This window comes from Crassostrea angulata, chromosome 10 (genome assembly GCF_025612915.1).
Source record: "Crassostrea angulata isolate pt1a10 chromosome 10, ASM2561291v2, whole genome shotgun sequence".
Taxonomy (NCBI): domain Eukaryota; kingdom Metazoa; phylum Mollusca; class Bivalvia; order Ostreida; family Ostreidae; genus Magallana; species Magallana angulata.
The window spans coordinates 39,311,425-39,330,458 of NC_069120.1; the positions used below are offsets into that span (position 1 = coordinate 39,311,425).

Sequence of the window (19,034 nt, forward strand, 5' to 3'; positions counted from 1 at the left end):
TAAAAAATTGTTGCATGTGTAAAGATTTGTACTGTACAACAAAAAGACACAATTACAACTAAATATCCCCCTCTCCAAAAACAGGAAGAAAAAAAATGTTGTTGAGAACACTTCTTCCTTAAAGTTTCCCCATTCTTCTTAGTACAGGAGATGACAAAAGAATGGTTAGATCCGATTTTCTACCACATTGGCAAGAAATGCTCTATATATATAGTATAATTTTTCTGAGGATAGAGACATAATTAAGAGGGTTAAGATAAAATACTGTCAAAGAAAGAACTGATGCAGAATCACACTCCTGACCTGAGTGAGCTTCACTACAATCAGAACCAGTGACTGGTTACACATTTACTTCTGGAATTACAGATACAAGTACATTGAAATGACTGATACATAATAATATCATATGTTTATATCTGATAATATGAACAAGTTAATTTACCAGATATTTAATTTTTTTCCTGCTTAATAGTTAAGTTAAATCCTTTCTAATAAGCCATGAGGCTCATAATTTATGTACATGAATATGTTACATGTATTAAAATTAAAAAGATTACATAATCAATAGATATACATTGTATATACTTAAATTTCACTTTTAGCACTCGTACACATACACATATTGAACTACCCATGTACCTAATAACAATTTGTTTCCTGGGAAACAATGCATATTATAAATGCAGTCATCTAAGCAGTTCAATAATGGGATCTACGAAAGTACATGTAAAGGTTCTTGAAGTAAAAATCTTGCTAGATTTTGAAATAATGATATTGAATACATTTTCATTCTCTGCATCAATGAAAACCATGAAACATCTAAATATAAAATTGAGACGCGGAATGGTTTGAAAGTTGCTTAATCACATGTACATGTAATTAGTGCTAGTAGTCCTCTGCCCAAGGATTTTCTTCTAAATAATTGTCTATCACTTCCTTCATAGCCAGGTTAGGGATGAGCTGATCCTGGGTCAAGTCTGTTCGAGTCACTGGGTCAAAATGTCCAACTCTCTGGAAAAAATGTACAAATTATTAAATACATAAATCGATTAACAATCAATAATAATAGCATACAGTTTCAATAATAAATACATATACATATGAGAAAAGAAACTGATCCTTTGTTACCTGGAGATGCTCCACGATGTCCTTCCTGTCATACGTTATTCCACTCGGCGTTATTACAGGATCGCGCATTAGTTCAAAACTAATTTTGCCGCACAAGTAATCCGGAACATCTCTCCCCTGGAAAATTGGAAGATGTTAATGCAAAATTTTAAGCCAACAGAAAATATGAATGCAATTTTTTTTTCATATAATGTTTCCCTCTTATCCTTTTTAATATTTTTATTGTTCGTTGTACATGACTCTATTATTCAACAATCAAAACAATTTCTGTATTGAGATAAATGAAAAAATGGCAGTGTTTACCGACTGGAATAAGCAAACCTGACCACAAATAGTTTGACAATTGCTATGGTAAGAATCGTTCTGTGAATTTTCTTTCAATTTCAACTCACCCTTCTTCTTTCATCCACTTTTGCAAACAGATCATTTATTTCCTTGATTTTTTGGTCCTTAAAAGAAAAACCCTCTCATTTATGATCTTGTTCTTTTCTTCCTTGAAGAAAATACAAGTGATATTAAAAATAAATAATCTACATTTAATTTTCATAAAAGCTAACCTGCTCCTCTTCAATTTCACTTAAAATCTTGTCTTCCTCACCATCTTCTTCATTGGTTGTTTTCTTTACTTCATCTCTCATTCTATAATGGAAGGTAAAAGGTAATACCAATGTTTTACAATATAATATTTCTGTTTTGTTTTTGTCATCTCATGCCCAGTACATCTTTTTTTACCCATTGAAATGCTATGTTAGATGTGTGACACTTTTTATAAAATCTGAATTAATAGTTTGTGTAATCTCAAAATCTATATGAATCTAACAAGTCCAAAATTACCTGTTGCCATCTATAACCATTAAAGTATTACTCCATGTACCTGTCTGTGTCCTCTCTTATCAGTTTATTTATGTACGTCTGTAGTTCTATTTCTTGTTGAATTCTTTTATCCTCTATCATATTCCATTTCTTCTTCTTGGCATGTCTAAGTGCACATGTTATATCATCCCCAAAGTTCAATTTTTGTTCTTTGGCTAGATCATGAGCTAAAAATAAAGAAAATTAAGTCAACTTCCTTGCATGCATATATGTATTTATATTGAAGGCTTTGACAACAGTAAATACACGTTACTATGTGTTTGGGTAAAAGTTGATTTATACCAATTTTTTGTGGTCAGAAGTGTACATACCAGTTTAGCAAACAAGATCATAAAAAACATACCTCTTTTAAGACTGCTTACAGCTTCATCATACAAGCTCAACTCAACAAGAGCCTGTCCCATAAAAAAGTGTCCTTTCACAACTGATCGATCAAGATCTAAAGCTCTTCTGCAGTCCTGTAAGGCTTGGTCCCAGTTTTTTAGTTTCAAGTAACACAAAGCTCTGTTGGTGAAAAATGTTGGTGTGCTTGGACTTTTTATCTGCAGTTAGAGGAAACACCATATACAAAGCAGAATAATTAAAATTCAGGTTGTAACACTTTAATTGATTGACAAAACAAATTAAACTAAATCGAACAAGCATTCTGAGAGTATTGCATAAGCAATACACGTCCCCTACCGGTTTGTAGAAATTTGTGAAAACAATGCACTGTAATGCAGAATATCATTCTTACCGTCTTCTGTACCCCGAATCAACAGACCAACCCGATAACGAACCCGATTGTAATTATACAAAAAACCCTGTCGATTACCCGGTAAATTAACAACACAATGCTTGAAACTATTTTATAGCACTTATTTGTTTCGTTAGAAACAATAAAAGGAATGGTCCAAGTAATGCACAATATTATTACTGACTACATACTTTCCTCGTTTATTCAATACACACCGAACCCGATACCGAACACGAACATTAAAAAATTGGAAAATAAAAAATTATTTTTCTCGAAAATATGTCACCAGACGCTACAAAAATGTAAACTTGATCTGTAGTTTGACATTTTGAAGCTGTTCAGCAAATTTCATGTTATTCCTCAAACGCATTAAGAAAAAAAAAGCGTGGAAAACTGAAGTTGGACAGACAGACAGACTGACGGACGCAGAGGAAAGCTATAGTCCCCTCCGGTGAAACCGGTAGGGGACTAATAACATAACATCCCTACATCAGAAAATGACACCCATGAAATAAACCCAAAATACCCATAATCTGCTTTATGTTACTTTATAAAATACAGGTTGTACAAATACACATCAGTTCAGCAGTAGAAAATTGAAATGAATCATTAGGAATTTATTTTTGAATTTCTACCTATGTTACATAACTTGGACCAGTTTACACTTTTTATAAACTGCTTTGTCCATTTCTTAATAATGTATAATTCATAATAAGCCTTGACACGTTTGCATATTTCTCAACCAAGAAATACTGATAAAAATCTTTATCTTTTAAGAGAGACTGTTCTTAAAAAAAAAAAAACAAATATTTTTTTCCTTGATAAAGACAGCTGAGAGATGCAGGAAGGGTGAATAAATAGGATACTGCTGACACCACGATTTTGAAAACGTTTAAAATAACTTAACTAGATTTTATTCACCAAACATTGTATAAGGAAGGTTGTGTTTTAATGAAATGTACTGACAGACACGAAGACAATGGAATAAAATCATGGCCACATACACTTATATTTTAATCGAAATTCATCATTTTATCACTAACATATCATATCGATATCTAAACTGGGACTTACAATTGCTTTTGAATAACAGTTAACGGCAGCCTCGTAGTTTCTAGCAGCATAATGCTTATTTCCTTGATTCTTTAAGTCTGTTGCACTCATTTTCTCTCACTAAAATGTCATTTTTTTAAATTATTCAATGTAATACTTAATCTTTATTTCAAAGTTAAATCTACGCTTAATCAAACATCTTGGCGATGAGAGATGTAAAGTTTAAACCAATCCGGGTTATATCCCGGATATGAATATTCTGCTTAAAAAAGACATAAATAATCTCTAGCAGGAAATTGTTGTATAGAACCGCACCACTTTATAAAATTATCTGTTAAATGCACACTTAATTTAACACAATGGAAAAAGGAGTCTTTTTTCCCAATTAGATTTGGATTTCCCCCACAAAATAACAAATAGTTTGTAGATCTTCTCACCGAAACTCAGATGTCTGAATCATCTGTCTTCTTTTTCAACATTCTGATAATTTTTAAATAGACTGACCAATTTTCACTATATATACTACGCTAGCCCCCCCCCCCCCCTCCCGAGGTATGTCCAATGCACGATGTTTTATCAATATTGTCGACATCGCAATGTTGGCCAAAACCCAGTAGACATTGTGTTAATATCGGCATATTTATATAATTATTAAATTTGCATTTGCAGCGTACCATATATATACTGTGTACATTTTCGATACCTCTTATATCCTGTTTACATCGTTGTCATTGTAGATATCGCAATGTCAATGTATATTTACCATAACATCGATTTATAACCCTTAAATATGTTAAATATTTGGAATAGGTTGATTTAAACTGGCGTATGCGTGTCAAAAACCTCCAAATAGTTTCATTTTTAGAACTTCAATGCTTTTTCATTATAGAGTGGGTCTGGGCTCCATATTTTTGTCATAGTCTATATGAGGTTTAAAGGAAATCAAACCGATTTCAATCAACAAAAACGTGGAGAGATGACCCACTTTACTTTAAAAATGTCATTTTGTATCCCAACAATTGAACGTTTTAGAGAAATACTACAAGTCCGTCAATTCGTGGTTGAAGTTGCATTTAGCATTTAACAATGATGTTTGTTGTGACTGAAATGGCTCAGTGGTTAGAGCACATGAGGTAACATTATAGAGCTAGGATTTTTATGTTGTGGGTTCGATACCACCAAAACTTTAGAATCTATTTTTTTTCTTATCGTTTGTTAAAATATTCAAAACCGAATATTGTTAAAATAGTGCTTTTATAAACTTGTAATATAACATCATCTAGTATATTTGGTTGGAAAAAAATTAATTTGAAATTGTTTTTTACTACAAAACCAAATGGGCATTTGCGCTATCTTGTTCCCCCATCTTCAAAGTTTGTATTTTTGTTTTTGTTTTTTACACAAGTCTAGTGTTTTAAAAGAACACATGTCATGCTGTCTAACTAAGGAACACAAGCACGTCTGCAATACTATAGCATCACAAGCGTGATATATGTTTTACATGTATACTAATCAGAAATCATTCCATAGTATTTGTCGGCCACCTTCTGGTTCTACTCAACCCAATGTCAATTAATCTTCAGATACGTTTTCTTGGTGTTGGAAAACATTTCAAAATCTATTTAAAATTTTAAGTAGTTTTATTTTAATCATACAAATAAACAAACAAAAGCATAGTTTAATTTTAATACATGTAACATTGAACAACACCACCTAAACTTCATCGTTTTACTTTAAACCGATTATTAGTTAATTCTAACAAGCTTAAGTTTCACGTTGATTCTTAACATATTCACATCAAATAGATTTATCTCTAAACATACAGTATTAACAATAACAGTTTTATAGCATACTTAAACTTATGTAAAAAAAATGTAAAGAGAATTAAAAATAATGATAAAAACACAAAAAGCACAAAAACCTCAAAACAACCAAACAAACATGATAGAAGATCAAAAAAACAAAACAAAAACGTTGATCAAATATTAGGGATGTTTAAAGTATAATGTCGTTTATAATACATGCAAGTTTAACTAAAAAGTACTTGAATTTTTAGCTAAATTTTGGGGAAAATTATCATCTGCCTTGAGCTTTTGAACTCTGTATCCGCAATCCACATTTGCACTCTGCTATTTGCTGATTTGTTAATTAATAAGCCAACTCTTTTTGGACAATTTTTGCGTAGGATATTAATCGATCGTTTCAAGGTTTTTGTCACTATACGCAACAAATTTATGGGATACTATGAATTCCAAGATAAACCTTACTCATTGGTTGAATTAATGGAACCAGCTATTTTCTCGTGTTCGCCCTTGAACAAATTAAAGAACACGTCAAATTAGGAACCATTGCAAACGTGGAGGACAATAGTTTCGTTATGAGGGCGTTTGTTGCTTCTGGAAATGGTACCTTTAAAAAATAATGGAGCTACATCAAGTTTTTTTTTTCTATTTCGACCTCATCAAAACTGGAGTCGGATTTAGAAATTCAGAATGAACCTGGTATTAAACATTTGCATTCTTCCATTATCGATTGCATTGCCATTCCACTTTTATTTTAACAAATTCAAATATCATCGTCATCCCAAGATCAATGACCGAAGTTCTCAATAATTTCATTGTCATCTCTGTAATGAATTATATCTTAATAATGAACTTTATCACAGTATTGATCAATCGCATCATCACAAATTTCATTATCACTTAAGTATTGATCAATGATTATCCGAGTTTTGATCAATTTTATTTTATTTTATTAAATTATTATTTTACTGGTTATACTTCATTCCAATTCGAATTTTTTTATCATCATCCCAGTTCTGATAGATCACGTCATCATGAATTTCATCAATAACATCATTGTCGTCCCAGGATTCATTAATTCTTTCACAACCATAATATATTCTATCAACGATTCCATTGCTATCCCAGAATAGATCACTTATGTTATCTTTATCTTTGATTTTAACACCGTTCTAATCTTGATAATCCAATTCATTAACGATTTTATTGTAATTCCAGTATTGATCAATATCATCGATTGCAACTTCATTCCAATCTTGTTTTACAATTTCATCAATGTAATTGTCATCCAAAGATTGATAACAATAGTTATCAATAATTTTATTTTCAAGTACCAATATCTTCATAATAAACGTCTCCCCATTTTTGATCAATCACATCATCATCGATATCATCATCACTCAAATATTGATCAATGATTTCATCACCATTATAAGCTTCGTTCCAACTAAGAAAACCAAATTCCTCAAAATTCTCATCATCCCAATTTTGATCAATCGTTCTTTCACGATTTTCATTTTCATCCCAATATTCAAAAATCCCCCCACTATCAATGGCATCCCAAATGTGATAAATCCCTTCACCCACAATATCATAGTGACCCCAGTATTGATAATATTGTTTATTTAGAGTTCATTGTCTGCAAAACATCAATAATCTAAATGATCTACGAATCTATCGTCATCCCAGAATTGATCTCCATCCGTATCATCGATTTCAACGTCATTACAATCTTGATAGTCTATTTCATCAAGGAGTTCATCGTCATCCCAGCATTGATCACCTAATTCATCATCAATTTCAACGTCATCCCAATCCTGATAATCCATTTCATCCACGATTCCATTGTCATCCCAGTATTGATCACTTACTCCATGATCGATTGCATCGTCATCCCAGTCTTGTTTTTCCATGTCATCGTCATCCAAAAAATTATCAATATCTTCATTATGAACGTCATCCCAGTATTGATCAATCATATCATCCTTGATTTCATCATCAGTAAAATATTGATCGAAATTTTCATCATCATCATCATCATCATCATCATCATCATCATCATCCCAGTTTTGAGCAATCGTTTCTTTGTGAATTTCATTATCAACAATATCATCGTCGTCACAGATTTCATTAATATCTCCATCATCAATGTCATCCCAAAATTGATCAATCCCTTTATCTACAATTTCATAGTCATCCCAGTATTGAAACAAGAGTTTATTTTGGATTTCCTCGTCAGCAAAACATCGATAACCTAAATCATTTAGGAATCTATCGTCTTTCCAGTATCGATCTCCAACCCTATCATCGATTTCAACGTCATTCAAATCTTTATAATCTATTTCATCAAGAATTTCATCGTAATCCCAGCATTGATCACCTACCCCAATGTCAAATTCAACGTCATTCCATTCTTGATAATCCATTTCATCAAAAATTGAATTTTCGTCCCAGTATTGATCATTTACTCCATCATCGATTTCAACATCATCCCAATCTTGATAGTCTATATCATCAAGAACTTCATCGTCATCCCAGCATTGATCACCTACTTCATCAGCGAATTCATCGTCATTCCATTCTTCATAATACATTTCATCGAAAATTGAATTTTTGTCCCAGTATTGATCATTTACTCCATTATCGATTTCAACGTCATTTGGATCCCAATCTTGATAATCCATTTCATCCACGATTTCATTGTCATTCCAGTAATGATCACTTACTCCCTGATCGATTGCATCGTCATCCCAGTCTTGTTTTTCCATGTCATCCCCAAAATTATCAATATATGCATTATGAACCTCATCCCAGTATTGATCAAGCACATCATCCTTGATTTCATCATCAGGCAAATATTCATCAGTGGGATCATCACTGGTTTCCATCACTTCGTCCCAACTACGGTAACAAAATTCGTCAAAATTCTCAACATCATCATCCCAGTTTTGATCAATCGTTCGTTCATGATTTTCATTTTCATCCCAATATTCCTCAATCATGTTATCATCAATTTCACTGTTATTCCAAGTGCAATAACCAAAGTCATCAACAATATCATCGTCGTCACACAATTTACTAATGTCTCCGCAATCAATGTCATCACAAAATTGATCAATTTCTTCATCCACAACATCATAGTCATCCAAATATTGATAAAACGATTCATCTTGGATATCGTCGTAAGCAAAACATTGATTATTTAAATCATCTACGAAACCATCGTCACCCAAATATTGATCTGCAACCCCATCATTGTTTTCAACGTTATTCCAATCTTGATAGTCTATATCATCAAGGATCTGATCGTCATCCCAGCATTGATCACCTACTTCATCAGCGAATTCAACGTCATTCCATTCTTGATAATCCATATCATCAAAAATTGAATTTTCGTCCCAGTATTGATCATTTACTCCATCATCGATTTCAACATCATCCCAATCTTGATAGTCTATATCATCAAGGATCTGATCGTCATCCCAGCATTGATCACCTACTTCATCAGCGAATTCATCGTCATTCCATTCTTCATAACACATCTCATCAAAAATTGAATTTTCATCCCAGTATTGATCATTTACTCCATCATCGATTTCAACGTCATCCAAATCTTGATAGTCTATATCATCAAGGATCTGATCGTCATCCCAGCATTGATCACCTACTTCATCATCAAATTCAACGTCATTCCATTCTTGATAATCCATTTCATCAAAAATCGAATTTTCGTCCCAGTATTGATCATTTACTCCATCATCGATTTCAACGTCATCCCAATCTTGATAGTCTATATCATCAAGGATCTGATCGTCATCCCAACATTGATCACCTACTTCATCATCAAATTCAACGTCATTCCATTCTTGATAATCCATTTCATCAAAAATTGAATTTTCGTCCCAGTATTGATCATTTACTCCATCATCGATTTCAACGTCATCCCAATCTTGATAGTCTATATCATCAAGGATCTGATCGTCATCCCAACATTGATCACCTACTTCATCATCAAATTCAACGCCATTCAATTCTTGATAATCCATTTCATCAAAAATTGAATTTTCGTCCCAGTATTGATCATTTACTCCATCATCGATTTCAACGTCATCCCAATCTTGATAGTCTATATCATCAAGGATCTGATCGTCATCCCAACATTGATCACCTACTTCATCATCAAATTCAACGTCATTCCATTCTTGATAATCCATTTCATCAAAAATTGAATTTTCGTCCCAGTATTGATCATTTACTCCATCATCGATTTCAACATCATCCCAATCTTGATAGTCTATATCATCAAGAATTTCATCTTCATCCCAGCATTGATCATCTACTTCATCAGCTTCATCCCAATATTCATCAATCATGTTGTCATCAATTTCACTGTCATTCGTAGTGCAATAACCAAAGTCATCGTCAATATCATCGTCGACCAAGAATTCATTAATTTCTACGCAATCTATGTCATCCAAAATTTGATCAATCCCTTCATCCATAATATCATAGTCATCCGAGTACTGATAAAACGATTCATCTTGGATTTCATCGTCAGCAAAACATCGATAATCTAATTCATCTATGAATCTATCATCATCCCAGTATTGCTCACTCATCGCATCGCTAATGTCATCGTCATCCCAAGTTCGGTAGCCAAAGTCATCATTTTCATTATTATACCAGTAATGATCATTCACTTCTTCATTGATGTCATCGTCATCATAACTTTGATAGCCATATTCCTGATCAATTTCTGTCAAACACTCAGCATGGTGAAATGTTTGTGTTGAAAAGAGGCATTCCCCAGTGTTTCTTGCACAATCAACACTTCCTGTATCTTCTGAATTGTCTTGATTTCTCGGATAAACAACGGAAATATTAACGTCATCAATTTGTGTTACCCTTTTTGACATAATCTTCCGATGGTTTATTTTTTGTTTTTTATTTAATTTTACAGACAGTTTTTTTCCAACCGGCCTAACATCAACCTGCTTCTTAGTCTTAATCTGATAAGCCTCAACTTGTTCTTTATATTTTGTAAGATAGTGAATAAGATTCAGTTCAACCGTGTATTTGAATGGAGATCGTATTAGATCCTGTATTCCACATTTACTTCTACATATGCCAGTTATAACATCATATATGAATTGCTTGGATCTTTCCCATACATCTTGGTTTTCTATTCAAAGAAAGAAAATCACAATTAATATCAGTAAGATAATTTTGATCTGAATTGTTTATCGGCAATTATATATATCATAATAATATTTTATAACATATGGCAAATAATCTCTTAAGAAGTTTAAAACTTACCCTTTTGTTGCTTCATTTTTTGGTAAATTCTTTGTATCGCTCCCCTCATTTTTTCTAAAGATAAAGAGAATAATTGTTATAATATTAGGGTACTTCCAAAGTCATTGTATTTCTGCTATATTTAAAAAGGTTATTGAGAGAGAGAGAGAGAGAGAGAGAGAGGAGAGAGAGAGAGAGAGAGAGAGCTGGTTTACTTGTTTCCTTTCTGACGTAAATACGCAATCCTTTGTTCATTCTAATGTTTTCCTTCACCGTTTCCGTTAATAGCACCACTGAGTCATCTTCCATCCTACAGGTTCTTATTGTCTCCAATTCCTTAACATAATCCTTTGTTCCAAATTGTCCTGTTAATCTTTGACAAATGCCTAAAGATATCCCGTAATACTTTTCAAGTTCATTGTTTTCTAATTCAGTGCAAGGAACATGACAACACACTCCATTGCGTATTATCCTGATTCTCTCTATTTCATCACCTAATGTTGTACACTCTCGAGAGGGAATGCATTCGCCTCCCCATTCCATTTTACGTCTCTTAGTAACAGTAGGTGGCTCAATGTTACAGGTGAATCTAATCAGCGTGTAGAGAAGAGTAACATCGCACTTTTCATACCTATCACCGTCTAAAATTCTGTTTATATCTTTTTTGAATTTCTGCTCTAGATGTTTATCTTTTATCCTTTGCTGCAAATCTTCTGGACGTTGATAGTGGAAGACAAGAATGTCCCTCAAAATCCGTGCAAAGAGATCAAAAACAAGACGAGACAACCGAGCAAAGTTCACTTTCTTTGGCGTTGTAAGTTGGCATGTTACAACATTGGAAGACATCTTTGGACTCTACAAAACATGAAAACATAAATGGTCGCTATCAATACTTTTAAAAGAATTTAGTAATCATTTAATATTTATTCGTTTGATGAGATATCGGCGCTTCTGATTGGTCGAAAAATTTCTTTGATACCTGCATCAATAAAATTTTCGCCGGATCTACTTTTCTCAACTGTTCTGATCTAACACTATTTATAGAACGGGAATTTCCAAAATAAACACTGTCAACAAAGTGTAAAGTTGTGTCTGTTTTATTGTCAGCAAACAAAATACAACTTTATAAACATAAAAACTTGAAAGTCTAACCTTCAAAAATAAACAAAACACAATATCTTATTCACGAAATAGAAAATTAAGCGTCTTCTCACGATTTTGTCTGCTTCAGATCGATCAACATTACTGCGAGGCTGACTGTTCCTTTTCCAGAATAATCATAACGAACATATAGGCCCATACACTTTCACGGTAACACTGCTGTTCAAACTTGGTAACGATGATTTTTAAACTTACACAGTACCCTACATGATCGGTCATCAGAAATTCAGAATAAGCATCGTTTTGAGTACATTGCATCAACTCCTTCGGCGAATTCCAAGCGGCAGATACTATAGTACACCATTACATGTTTACAAAAGTCGCTTATACATACTATTCTTTGTCGACATATCAACTATTTTCGTCCACGATCGCCTCTCCTTGGATGGTTACGTCCAGTTGCATTTTCCATCGATCTCACATGAAAACTAGTGTTATTACGAATTTTTCTGCACAGTGAATAATATCACAAGCTATCGCATGTATTTTCCTTTCGATTTCAATTCAGCCGGTTCAGATTTTAACTCACTATTTGTGTTTAATCCATTAAATTCAGTTCAATAGCTCTGCATCAGCTGAAGGCGCATCCATTTTGAATATTGTTGCTGTTGTTATTTTGTATTCATACGCGCCGCTTCATTTACATTATTTACATTTTTGATCAATGACACTTCACATTTTTTGATTTGAAAATGTTTTATTAAATGATAAGAAATGAAGATAATAATTTTTCTATTGATCGACGTATCAAAGAAAAAATTGACCGGAAAACTTTTTCATCAATGCGCTACGCGCATTGATGAAGTTTTCCGGTCAATTTTTTCTTCGATACGTCGATCAATAGAAAAATTATTATCTTCATTTCTTAAAAAGCTTTATTGTGGTACGTATTGGGCTCAATGGAAAATAGATATGTTGTATATGTTAGTATGAGTGGTATGGTAGGTACAAAGGTGTGTGTAAGGACTGACAATAAAAAATGGAATCATAATTTCAAATGTGTCCATATAATAAAAAAAAATATAAAATATCTTTTTGTGCTTTCAAAAAAGTTGCGCTTACAAAATGTGTCAATTGCATATACCTAATAATGGTCAAACTTAAGATATGAAAACCCGCAAAAGTCCTATAAAATAGAATTGGAAGATCATACGCACATCCACACATTACGTCAAACAGGGAATCCCCACACCCTGCAACACCCCTCAGTTTACCAAGATTATACCAATCGCAACTTGTTTTTATTATTGACTTTATTAATTGAAGGTACCGGTCCCTAATATTTAAATCAGCCGAATCTTGGATAAGATCGATAAGGGCGGATTCGAGAACTTTTGATAAGGATCAATTTTAAAAAAAAAATTCCGGTTGATATTTTATTTGATATTTGGCACATACCAGTAGTCTATATATTGAAACACTGTGTGATGAAGTTTCCTATCGATGGAATAGGTCCATAGTAGTATGGCACTATTTAAAATAACATTTCCGGATGGTATTTTGAGTAAGAGTCGAATCAATGCCTTTGGTTTTCAACTGATGATTATTCAGGTCTTGCGAAAGATTTATATTGATTTGATGGTCAGTTTTATGTGACAAGTTCAAAATGGATGATAAAAATTTTCAGTATAACTCAAATGTGTCTAATTGTTGGTGTATTTAAATACACATAAATACAGATATAAGCTACGTTGGTCTTAGTATGTACAATTTTCATCACTGAGTTCCAAAAGATTATACAGGATAATAGTCATAATTGAGTGAGAAACGAACACCAACAGATCTAGCTTTCCTTTATCTTTTAAATTCCAGCAGTACTATTATTTTGGTTTAAAATGCTTTATATTAAGCTTTGTTGCTATCGAAAAATTGCTAATTTTCAAAGACATTTGCAATACACACGTTCCCTGGTACCATATATACATTTAAAAAAGATGATTTGAAAGGAAACAGGATTGTTTAATGAATATGAATATAAAAACAAGAGGTCATCTGAGCTTTAATAGCCATAATTCTGTTCATATCAATTTTATGTTATCAGCACAAAATATCCAATAAAGGAGATTATATCTTAAATAAAGACATTTAAAGTGGTCTGCACATATTCTTATGCTAACCATCAAACCTCATTTGTTTCAGTTTTTGACAAGAGATTTTCTTCTTTCTATTCTCTTATGTAAATTTACCTCTTCTCATTTGTGCCCCATCCTACCCCAGGGATCATTATATGAACAAATTTGAATTTAGACTATCTTATTAGACATCAGTCATTCATTACTTTTCTATATAGTCAAATGCTTTTAAGAAGAAGATCTTTAAGAAGTGCCAACAAATTTTCAATAATTTTGAATTACCTACTTTTGAAGAGTGCACAGTATTTCCTTTTAACAAAGTTGAATTATCTTTACCTGGGGATGCTTACAGCTCAGTATGGGTTAAATTGACCCAATGGTTCTGGAGAAGAAATCAAAAACGTAAAAAGTTTATAGGCTGTTGTGTCGTTGTTATACTTAAAGTTGCACAACACTATTAATTTTTACTATACATTCATACCAAAATTACGCAACGTTCGATGCAGGTACTGAATTCATAACAAACATCTGGGAAAATCCCTCTTTAGAGCTTTAAAAACAATTATACCTCCTAAACAATTCAAAAGCTAAAACACACACACGTATCCATGATTGGAATCTACACCATCTAATATTGCTGTCATATTGATCTTACGAATTGCACATTTTGTTTTTTTAATGATAATAATAATTTTTAGTTATAATAATCTTTTAGATAGATTTTCCACATTGAAAATCAGAGACCTCTTGTGTCCCGGTCTTGAACTAAGGGACAAATGTAAACTACAAACTATAGAAAGGTTATCACATAAGTATTGCTATTTTTCCGCATTGGTTCTAGAGAAGATTTTGAAAAAGATATACCAAGTGAAGCTTTCTTTGCCTGTTGTAGTTCACTAGAGAAAAAAAAAATTAGATGATTTTTTTTTTAATTTCAGTTTCTTTATTAAGAAGATTATTTCCATTAAAAGTCAACTATCTTAAAATCTGTTATACTTATTTTTTGATTAATGACATCTGTTTCTCCATTCAGTTCAAGGTCTTTTAACTTCTGTTCAAGTAAATTTCAATGGAACTTAGGCATTTGTAATTCAATTTTTTAAAAGAAGGTTCATTTGATTTAAAAATTGATACAAATTAATTGTAAAATTAGGTATATTTATATAAAGATAACTTCAAAAGTAATTAAATGTTAATTTGGCGTTACACAAGAAGAAATGAGTGATCTTGGCATATTTTCATTCTAAGAAATGAGTAATGTTCTACCTTTGGGTTATGTACATATATTAATGTAGAATAATCAATGAAATTAGGTCTCGTTTTTCCTCAGATACATATATTGCAGTCTTATAAGGAGTTAAGTAACGGTAGAAGTGCTGAAAAAGAGCAGAGGAAATTCTGGTAAAATAATATCCCATCAACTGCTGGTAATTTGTATCGATAAAAATATTATGTACCATCTTATTATATGCATAAGCAGCAGAGCTGTAGCTCCAGGGAAAATTTTGATTTTTAGAAAAACATATGTTATAATACTTTCTTGGCAAACAACCAATAAGGAAATACGAAATAAGTTCAAGCTTATGGGTATTAAAAAGTCTTTTTATCATATACCTAGTAGTGTGTCATCAACATTTTCTGCGCAATTAATATACAGTTTTTTGTGTGGAAGGAACTGCAGCTCCACGGTCCGTCAACCCGAATTTCCCGTTGAGTTACAGTTCTGTAGATGTGTTCATGAATAATATTATGATTTTTTCTTAAAATAATTAAAATCTATTTGTAAGAAACAAATTTGTTAAGTATTTAGAACCCTTTTAGCTAAAACTAAACCAATTTTTACATGAGGACTTAACATTTAGGTCATGTTTCAAAAATATGATAAATATAATTGTTTAAATCTTAAACTACATACGTAAATGAAAACATAATTACGGTACTTACCTATGCTATGTTTTATACAAGTCTCTGAAGCGTGCCTTATTAGTAAAGTTTTTAAGAGTCAGTCATTTCCTTCTTCTTTCGATTCAGATTATTAGAAATCTATATATAAATAAATGATTGCAAAACATGTCCCGTCCTCGTGAAGATTTTACAAAACATTTTTAAAACAATGTGCTGAATTACATTATGCAAACTTAATCATTAATCAGATATGTGTATTTTGTTAACTCACAAGACGATGATTAAGCATCCAATGAATTTCTTGTTTGATACATCTTTGATTATTACAATTTGTTCTAAACACCTTATGTAACATCACAGGTATCAATAAATAATTATAAATAGAAACAGAATACCATGTCTATAGATAGAGTTAATCGTATTTATCTATATATAAAAGCTTATCAGAATTGTGACAGTGTGTCGTGTGAATTTACCCTTTTTTCTTTGCATTGCACAATATTGGTACTTCAACGCATTTTATATTTGAAGATATATTAAATACCTGTATAAAAGTTAATACTGTCTTTGGTGTTTTATATAGGACATAAAAGTAAAGATCACTGCAGAAGATATTGATGTAATCCGATGTCACGTGTTACGTATCAAATCTGTAGTACATGCTACACTGTACTTTGAATCCCGCATGAACCAAGAAAAGAGGAAATGTGTAGGAAAAATCATACTACATGAACTTATTATATAATAGCCGTAATAAAATCAGATTTATCAATCACACATTAAATAGCTGGACATAAGTAGAAATGAATAGATCCTGTATAAAAAGATTTTTTAACTTTTCTGTAGATATTCGTATGTTTAACATTGAGCCTCTTTTGTTTTAACAGGACGATTTCATAGTTATATGACATGTTGCGTATTGCAGTTCTCAAGATCTTAAGCAATTGTTTATATATATACGAGTATATATCTTTAAAACTACATCAGACTGTGAGCCAGTAGTGGCCAAAATTGTTCAGGGGCCACCGTGTAAGCTGTTTGGAATCAACAATATGTCAAGATGCTTGCGCATAAGTAATACCATGTCTTATACATTTGACTTTTGGAGAAAAAATTGAGAGGTCCGGAGTTCACATCTCTCTCTCTCTCTCATTCGGTGGGCAAGGATACATTGACAGTTGTTCGTGACGATGGGTCTTGGAATTACTACAGTAGATTAATTTACGCACAGTTACAATTTAAAACAGTATTCCCAGTTGCTGTAGATTACTTTAACGAGGCCGGGTCTAATTTGTTCTGCCCTAGATTTTTGGATGAAACTTTTTACGTGAATTTCTACTGATATAATTATTATTTTAAGATTAAAAAATAAGACATTTACCACACCGTTTGTTTAGGGGGTCATCTCAAAGTGTGTTAATCTTTAACATAGGACCCTATGGGATTTTGCTTGAAATGTATCAATTTTGCATATTTTTTTTACATTTTTTCAAAACTTCTGCCCTAGGGATTTCTTTTTCTGTTCTACATATTAAAGTTATTGCCAAAAGGCATCTAATGGTCAAATAAAAAAAACCTTTTACCTCCTGGTTTGTTCCAGGGGTCTTATCAAAGTTGATTTTTGTATGCCCAATTTCCCAGATTCGTCGGATAATGGCTATTTTTTATTTGACAAAAGCGGAAAAGGTGATCTAAATAGTATTATTAAAACATTCAGACATATTTAAGTAATAAAAAAAATATATAACATCACATATTAAGGGTCATTGATATAAAATACATGGTTACTGTCTGAAATATATGAATTTAGCTATATTTAGGCGGGTTAAGAAAACGTGACAGAAGGCTAGGCTTGCTGAACCCTCTTCACGTTTTCGACCCGAGCCCAAATATAGCTTATACTTCGAGACATTTTTATTTATTCCACAATATAACATAATTTTTACGCATCAAACGAGATAATTTCAACAATTTTCGCTGAATATCTGCAGTTGAAACTATCACGCCATGGCGTCAACCAAGCAAAAAGATGACGTCACAATACAAATGAAACGCTGCGCGAAAGCGTGCGTACTCGTTCTGTACCCGGCCTCGTTAAAACAATAAGAAGGTGTGCAGTTATAGTTTGTACACCGTTTTATGCTTGTCTTCCCACCAACAGTTATAAAAATAAGCGTGAACTAAGGTGTACCCGCATGTTATGATTGTTCTATAAACATAATTCATACATTTGGTAAAAAGGTATTTTTTTATTTTACTTAATTCTAATATATTGCCATGTTTTCGTTAGTTAAGAAACCAGGAAAACAACAATTCTTATTCAACTGTTTCTCTAGTTTTAACAGCCAACTGCGCTTTATAGCTTCTTAATCTTTATTCAAAGCTAAGCTTGTGATAATTTACTAGACTTATAAGTTAAATTTTTATTATAGTTATATCATATACATAGTGGTGTATCAGCCCTTATACACCTAGGAGAGACAGCAACCTGAAGATCAGACTGTCTCGCCCTCAGGACTGACATATATCTGTGAAAAAAACCCACTCACGTCACGTTCATAAAATAAGGCGTATTTTCATATGAACTCATTTAGTATTTTAGAAATTGAATTATTTGGTATTAATTTAGTTTTTACCTGCTTTTAAAGTAAAGTGGACAGTACTCGGAAAGTATAACGATTAATAAAGCGTTGCAGCAACCTCTAATGGTACAGTATCCAATAATGATATAAAGTTGCATGCGAGGTCAAAACCAATAATGAAATTTTTTTAACTTTAACAAACTACCTATTCGATACAATTTCAAAATTTTATAACCAATAGTGTTTTTTAGCATTCCTAAGTGTAGACTGAATACTTACAAATCATATTTCCTACCAACAGCTACTAATACATGGAACGCAATACCCATCGAAATTAGAAATTCTGTTCAAATGAAATCTTGAATCAACCGGCACTAGTACAGATGCGACCATATTCATGAAAGTTTAGAAAAGTTGTACATTTTAA

The 19,034-nt window shown here is 32.3% G+C and overlaps 2 protein-coding genes across 2 annotated transcripts; both read right to left on the bottom strand.

The window, feature by feature from the left end:
* Positions 1–392: 392 nt before the first annotated feature.
* LOC128165776 (E3 ubiquitin-protein ligase CHIP-like) lies at positions 393–3,966 on the bottom strand. Its single transcript, XM_052830607.1, has 7 exons — positions 3,812–3,966; positions 2,345–2,543; positions 2,003–2,168; positions 1,686–1,767; positions 1,521–1,577; positions 1,129–1,245; positions 393–1,011 (listed from the first exon to the last, which is right to left on the bottom strand). Exons 1-7 carry the CDS (start codon positions 3,899–3,901, stop codon positions 886–888), a joined length of 837 nt encoding a protein of 278 aa, XP_052686567.1. The 5' UTR covers positions 3,902–3,966; the 3' UTR covers positions 393–885.
* A 1,467-nt stretch (positions 3,967–5,433) lies between these two features.
* On the bottom strand, positions 5,434–16,157 carry LOC128168162 (protein PFC0760c-like). Its single transcript, XM_052834276.1, has 4 exons — positions 16,065–16,157; positions 11,103–11,742; positions 10,909–10,962; positions 5,434–10,774 (listed from the first exon to the last, which is right to left on the bottom strand). The coding sequence occupies exons 2-4, from the start codon at positions 11,731–11,733 to the stop codon at positions 7,242–7,244; spliced, it is 4,218 nt and encodes a 1,405-aa protein (XP_052690236.1). The 5' UTR covers positions 11,734–11,742; positions 16,065–16,157; the 3' UTR covers positions 5,434–7,241.
* Positions 16,158–19,034: the final 2,877 nt, after the last annotated feature.

Excerpts from the sequence above, each read along its gene's own strand:
- LOC128165776 (XM_052830607.1), bottom strand. The coding sequence starts at position 3,901 with ATGAGTGCAACAGACTTAAAGAATCAAGGAAATAAGCATTATGCTGCT. Across the intron at positions 2,544-3,811 it reads ACTGTTATTCAAAAGCAATT|ATAAAAAGTCCAAGCACACC; the intron begins GTAAGTCCCAGT and ends CTCTAACTGCAG. Across the intron at positions 1,578-1,685 it reads GTGAAATTGAAGAGGAGCAG|GACCAAAAAATCAAGGAAAT; the intron begins GTTAGCTTTTAT and ends TTTTCTTTTAAG.
- LOC128168162 (XM_052834276.1), bottom strand. The coding sequence starts at position 11,733 with ATGTCTTCCAATGTTGTAACATGCCAACTTACAACGCCAAAGAAAGTG. Across the intron at positions 10,963-11,102 it reads TTACGTCAGAAAGGAAACAA|AAAAAATGAGGGGAGCGATA; the intron begins GTAAACCAGCTC and ends CTTTATCTTTAG. Across the intron at positions 10,775-10,908 it reads AAAAATGAAGCAACAAAAGG|AAAACCAAGATGTATGGGAA; the intron begins GTAAGTTTTAAA and ends TTCTTTGAATAG.